At 61.8% G+C, this 6,640-nt stretch overlaps 1 protein-coding gene across 1 annotated transcript; it reads left to right on the top strand.

Annotated features, from left to right (window-relative positions):
• Positions 1-949: 949 nt before the first annotated feature.
• On the top strand, positions 950-6,021 carry Hrh3 (histamine receptor H3). The gene is made up of 3 exons (XM_005074513.4): positions 950-1,525; positions 2,554-2,720; positions 4,057-6,021. The coding sequence occupies exons 1-3, from the start codon at positions 1,276-1,278 to the stop codon at positions 4,975-4,977; spliced, it is 1,338 nt and encodes a 445-aa protein (XP_005074570.1). The 5' UTR covers positions 950-1,275; the 3' UTR covers positions 4,978-6,021.
• The last annotated feature ends 619 nt before the right edge of the window (positions 6,022-6,640 follow it).

Below are 6,640 nucleotides of genomic sequence, written 5' to 3'. Positions count from 1 at the left end.
CTATAGATGTCTGTGTGTCAGAGCGTGGGTGCGTCTATCTGTCTGCAGGGAGCTTTTCTTGCTGACTCTGTCCTTGACCTCCAGTAACTGTGTCAGAGGAGGGGGGCCAGCTCTCCCCCCCCCATGGGCACTAACGCAGCTGCCACCACCCTGGCTGCACTCGGAACTCAGTGACCTCGCTTGTCCACTGCAACAATGACCACCCTACTAAGCTATCTCAGGGACATTGGTGGCCCGAATCACGCTGCTTTGTGGGTCGCCCCTCCACCCAGAGCTGCTGAGTCCTGGGTGAACGTGCTCAGCTCTGGGCTGGGTCCGCTCAGGCTCGTTTTTCCCTTATGTAACTCCACATCTGTGTGAGCCTTGCAGGTCACCCTGGACCCTGTTCTGAGCTCTGTCTAACCACGTGGAGACCGAGACCCACAGTTTTGTACATATGAGGCTGGAGAGAACCCTATCCCTGGTGACTCTTTGAGAGACCCCTCCCCAATCCTTCTTTGGACATGTCTTACCCTAGAAACCTACTTGCCCAAAGCAATATGCGACAGGGAATCTTGGGGCGCAAGTTCTCCAGAGCCGAGGTACACCATTTCCCCACCCCACCCGGGTCCTGTCCCGAACCTCACGAGCTCAGGGGCTACGGACAAGGGTTGGGCAGGGATCATCAGGGCCGAGGGCACCAGGGCGGACGGATAGCCAAGGGACTAGCTTCTAAGTGCGACCTCAGATATGGCCCCCAACCCTGTGGTTGACTAGTGCCCCGGCCGGGCTCTCTGCCAGCCAGCCGCCGTGCGCACCCGGGCAGGGGCTCTAGTCGGCCGGCGGGCACGCGGCGCTGTCCGTGGTGCTGCCCGCGGCGGGCGGGGCGGAGGCGGGACGGAGGCGGGGCGAGGGCGCCAGCCAATAGCGGGGGCTCTGCGCGGGGCGCGGGGGGCGGCGGGCCGGGCGCGGGGCGCACTCGGCTGCGCGCTGAGCTCGGGGTGCACCGACGCGCCGCGGGCTGCTGGAGCTCGGCTTTGCTCTGGCTGCAGCAGCCGCGCCGCCCGCCCCACTCCGTTCAGATTCCGACCCCAGGACCCTCTGCACCGCCCTCCCACACTCCAGCCCAGGCTCTCGCCTCCGGCCCCGCGGACCATGCTCCGGGCGCCCCCCGGAAAACCGGGCTGGGTGAAGATCTGGCAAAGATTAGGCTCCCGAGCGGGGGCCCCACCCGGCCGCCCTTCTCTCGGCCCGCACCCTGCCCTGTGTCCCTGAGCCGTGTGAGCCTGCTGGGCCATGGAGCGCGCGCCGCCCGACGGGCTGCTGAACGCGTCGGGCGCTCTGGCCGGCGAGGCGGCGGCCGCAGGCGGGGCGCGCGGCTTCTCGGCTGCCTGGACCGCTGTCCTGGCTGCGCTCATGGCGCTGCTCATCGTGGCCACAGTGCTGGGCAACGCGCTTGTCATGCTAGCCTTCGTGGCGGATTCGAGCCTCCGCACCCAGAACAACTTCTTTCTGCTCAACCTCGCCATCTCCGACTTCCTCGTGGGTAAAGCCCCCAGACCCCGTCCGCTGCCAGAGTCCAGGGGCGCGGAGCCCAGGCTGGGCAATGGGACTTGGCGCTCCGACCTGGGGTGTCTTCTCAGGGTCCGGGTCTGGGGAGGGGACCTCTAAAAAAAACCTTAGGATGGTGGGCACGGGCGAAGTTCCTCGCCTCCCGGACCGCAGGACGGGGGCTGGGTAGGGATGTCTCCGGGGAGACTGCCCCAGTCGGCGGGAGCTCAACAAGGCGCTAGGCGCAGCAACCGCGGGTGCAGCGCTGGTTCCTGCGCCGAACCAAACAAAGGCAACGGCGCCGGACTCAGGATGCTGTGAGGACGCTGGGGTGGGGGGGAGGGGACATGGAAAGGGGATTTGGGGGAGCTGTGCTGGGGAAGGGGACCGTGAGGAAGGCGGGGGTGAGACGAGGGAAATGCTCCGAGGAGCTCGTTCTCACGTGTCCAAGCTCTGCTCCCGACTGGGGGAGGGGGGGCGGGGCACGCGGTGGGGGCCGGAGCGCCAGACACCTGTTGGGGCTGCGAGCTGCTGCGTCTCCCAGACGCTGGAAGCCGGTTTGGGCGGCGAGAGCGGCTGGCGCGGCTGCAGCCAAGAACCTTTTAAGCCAAGAAAAAAAAAAAGCTTTCTCGGTTTTTAAGCTGAGAAGGGAGGCTGTCCAACAGCCAGGGTAGGGATGGATGATTGGCTCCAGGACCAGACAGCCAGGGAGGGCATATAACCCCCCTTTCCTCCTCTGGCGGCTGGTAGGGTTGGCAGTAGCCCAGGTTCTGGGTCCAGAGGTCTTTATGTGGAGGTCCTACCTCCTGCCTCCAGGTCCAGCAGACTTCGGAGGTCTGGAGGTTTTGTGGAGCCTGGAGGCTGGCAGCTGCTCAGTTGTGGGGGTGCAGGGCAAATAGGATTGATAGTCTTAGAAAGGCGGCTCACCCTATGAGGGCCAGGTTCAACCCTCTGTCCCCATGCGGTCAGTCGGTCTGACCCCAGATCCTGAGCCATGGTCCCACCACCGCTGCTCTCTCTTAGGTGCCTTCTGCATCCCGTTGTATGTCCCCTATGTGCTGACCGGGCGGTGGACTTTTGGCCGGGGCCTCTGCAAGCTGTGGCTGGTGGTAGACTACCTGCTGTGTGCCTCCTCGGTCTTCAACATCGTGCTGATCAGCTACGACCGATTCCTGTCGGTCACTCGAGCTGTGAGTTCTGGGATGGACGTGGGCTTTAGAGTTTACCCTGTGTGCTGGGGGCACCTAGCGGACAGGGAATGGCTGCTTCCAGGCTGCAGGCAGATGCCTGGTGGGGCTTGCTCCCTCTTGACAGGCGAGCCACTTTTCGGGGACCATTAGCTGACAGTAGCACCAGCACAGGACAGGAGGTTAGCTTGGAGCTCCATGCTCTTGCAGGAGGGGGGTGTCTCTGTACAGCCTCTGTCGTGGGCAGGTCCAGAATCCCTGGACATCCTTCCCACTTTCATGCACACGGAAGGTGTGCAAACATAGCCCCAGGAAGGCCCGCCACAGCTCCTAGCTGCACAAGCTCCACTGGTGTGGAGTCGGGGCGGCTGCTGCTGCTGCTTTGCCTTCTCCCCTTCACTCACCTCAGGTCTTATCAGGGGTATCCTGAGGATCGACCTGCAAGCAGCACCAGCATGAAGCCCCCCAACCCCCGCCCCCGGTCCTCCCTAGGTCCCTTCTTCCGTCCCTTGAACCACCAAGAGAGTGGTGCAATCACAGGGTTAATGTGATGGGTGCCCAGTATAGAGCTGGCATGTGGCAGGTGTGCCCTAGACCTGTGGCTTGCACAAGCTCTGGTTGCTGGTCTTGTGGTTCCCAAGGTGGCTGTTAAGGACACTTATTTTGTCTGTCCCACTGAGGCTCCATAGCAGGACTCTTGCCCCCTTGTTTACGGGTTGCGCTTGGAGGTTAGACACGCTGTGTCTTGGGAAAGACTAGATGGCCCTGCCTCCCTACCTTTTCTAGGCATTCTTCTAGAAAAGGAGACGGGGGTACTTCTTAATTCTTATGTGTTGTGTGTTGTGTGTGTGTGGGGTCTTCAGCAGCGGGCCAGCAGGCGGCTTCCTTTCTGTATTCCCAGTCCCAGCAGCGGGAGACAGGAAGTGCTAGATCAGGGCTAGAGTCCCTTCCTTGTCAGCACAGCTAGCCGCTGAAGATGGCTCTGGCCCTTGCAAGAAACAAGAATCAGAAACAGTTATGTGTGGTGGCCCCTGGGTGTGGTGAATTCTAATCTGAGTGCCGGTGATGCAGCAGAGTAGCCAAAACAGGAGCCCATGGAACCTGTAACTGGCAGGGGACGGTAGACAGGCAAGACTCTGGCTAGCTGCGGGAGGCTCTGGGGGTTCTGGGAGAGTGTCAGGGCATCAGCCAGCCAGGGGGCACAGGCAAGGGGTGGGGGAGGTCTGTGGAGAGGAGGGACATGGCACCTTGCCCATGGCAGACATGGAGACCCAGGGGCTGCTCTGAGCTTCTAGTCCATGAGTTTCTGACCTCATGATCTGTACAAACCCCCCTGCAGGTCTCCTACCGGGCCCAGCAGGGGGACACGCGCCGGGCAGTGAGGAAGATGGCGCTAGTGTGGGTGCTGGCCTTCCTGCTGTATGGGCCTGCCATCCTGAGTTGGGAGTACCTGTCGGGTGGCAGCTCCATCCCCGAGGGCCACTGCTACGCCGAGTTCTTCTACAACTGGTACTTTCTCATCACGGCTTCCACTCTCGAGTTCTTCACGCCCTTCCTCAGCGTCACCTTCTTCAACCTCAGCATCTACCTGAACATCCAGAGGCGCACCCGCCTCCGGCTTGATGGGGCCCGCGAGGCTGGCCCCGAGCCCCCTCCCGATGCCCAACCCTCACCACCTCCGGCTCCCCCCAGCTGCTGGGGCTGCTGGCCGAAGGGGCACGGGGAGGCCATGCCTCTGCACAGGTATGGGGTGGGCGAGGCAGGACCTGGTGCTGAGGCTGGGGAGGCTGCCCTCGGGGGTGGCAGTGGTGGGGGTGCTGCTGCCTCCCCCACTTCCAGCTCCGGCAGCTCCTCGAGGGGCACTGAGAGGCCGCGCTCGCTCAAAAGGGGCTCCAAGCCGTCGGCATCTTCAGCGTCCCTGGAGAAGCGCATGAAGATGGTGTCCCAGAGCATCACCCAGCGCTTTCGGCTGTCGAGGGACAAGAAGGTGGCCAAGTCGCTCGCCATCATTGTGAGCATCTTTGGGCTCTGCTGGGCCCCGTACACGCTTCTAATGATCATCCGAGCCGCCTGCCACGGCCACTGCATCCCCGACTACTGGTATGAGACGTCCTTCTGGCTTCTGTGGGCCAACTCGGCTGTCAACCCTGTCCTCTACCCGCTCTGCCACTACAGCTTCCGCAGAGCCTTCACCAAGCTCCTCTGCCCCCAGAAGCTCAAGGTCCAGCCCCACGGCTCCCTGGAGCAGTGCTGGAAGTGAGCAGCGGCTGTCCGTCCCTGCCCTTCCGTGTGACTGTGGCTCTTGTAACTTGGCCCATGGGCGGCCCCAGGTGTGGGCCCTGCCTTGTCCACGGGCGCTCTAAATGCCATGACAGCGACAGCCTCTTAGATCATCAACCCTGCAGTGGGGCAGCCTGGTAGGCTGGCCAGGGGATGGGGGGGCGGGGGGATCCCTCACTGGTATAACCGGAGTGCGCTTGGCTGGCCTCTGCCGCCACCCCAGGAGAGACAATCTGGGGGGGGTTCCTGGCATGGACTCTGCCTCCACAGACAGCACAGTGCCAGTGGTGTCCCCTTTTGCATTTGGCGGCTGGCGTCCTCTCTAACAAAAACCTCCGTGTGTGTGTGTGTGTGTGTGTGTGTGTGTGTGTGTGTGTGTGTGTCCCAGGCTCCTGCCCCAGCGGTGTGCCCTGCATGTGCGCACACACCCACTGCACGCCCACCACGCACTGCAGCAACACCTTCCCTCTCCCCAGACAACCTGGGGGTGACGCCCTTCGCTGCCGCCTCTGTCTCTCGCTTAAGCCCAGAGCCTAGTTCCTTCATCCTTGTCCCTTCCACTCTTTGCCCCCACAAAGTGCCAAGCGCCACGGGAACCTTGAAGCCTTTCTCTGCCTTTCCCCATCCTGGATGTTTTCAGGAAGACGGAAGAGAAGAAAACACGTCTGTGAACTTGATGTTCCTTGGATGTTTAATCAAGAGAGACAAAATTGCCGAGGAGCTTGGGGCTGGATTGGCAGGTGTGGGCTCCCACGCCCTCCTCCCTCAGTGCTGCAGCTTCCGGCTGAGCCGCACCAGCTGCTTCTGCCCGCCCCACCCCCGGGCTTGGGACCGGTGGCCCTACTGGCAGTGATGCCTGCTCAGCTGGCCGAAGCCTGCCCTGCTTGGCCCCATCTGTGCAATCAGAATTTGGGGGTGGGTCCATGGGTTGTTGGGTAGTGGAGCTCTTGACTGCATCCTGGGGGGAGGGGGTGTTCCTGGGACCTTACAGGGGAGTCGGCAGGCGAGCTGGCTGGGGTTACCTGGGAGGATCGCTTTGTCGTGTCCTGTGTATTCACCTCAGGCCTCTGCATGCTCTCCCGTCCTTGTGCCCTGGTGTGCTGCCTCTGCCAATGTGAAGATACAATAAAGTGTATTTTTTTATTGGTGCTGACTTTTGAGGACTTTGTGGGAGTAGCTATTGTTCAGGGTTCCGATTGGAGGCCCCATGGAGACGAGAATGTGACCTTGGTATTCTAACTGGGGAACTAGGTGGGAGAAACCCAGGTTGCCGTCCCAGGGTTTTGTTCCCACAGAGGATTATTCCCAGCGGTGCCACCACCACCACCACCCCCCCCCCCGTCACAAAACTCCTCAAGGACCTGTAGGGCAGAGACCCAGCTGGTGCCCCTTTTCAGGAGGGTGGCACTTATGCCTTCAGAATCCAGATCTGTAGCACCAATAGAGCCAGCCTGTTCCAAGATAGTTGCTCAGCTTTCTTGCTGGAAATCATCCCCTCGTCACGGCCTTGACCTTACACGTGGGTAGCCTGGCTGGCTGTGTGCTGGCAAGGCACAGACCCCAGGAAGAAGCCTTGACCGTGCCTCGTGCCTCAAGAGAAGCTCGGGGAGGTGGTAGCGAAAGGACTTGTAGAACCGGAGAAG

The sequence above is a fragment of the Mesocricetus auratus genome, unplaced genomic scaffold (assembly GCF_017639785.1).
Source record: "Mesocricetus auratus isolate SY011 unplaced genomic scaffold, BCM_Maur_2.0 Super-Scaffold_100028, whole genome shotgun sequence".
Classification (NCBI taxonomy): Eukaryota; Metazoa; Chordata; class Mammalia; order Rodentia; family Cricetidae; genus Mesocricetus; species Mesocricetus auratus.
The sequence above is the reverse complement of the archived record's forward strand: the minus strand, read 5'-3'. Positions and strand labels throughout refer to the sequence as shown.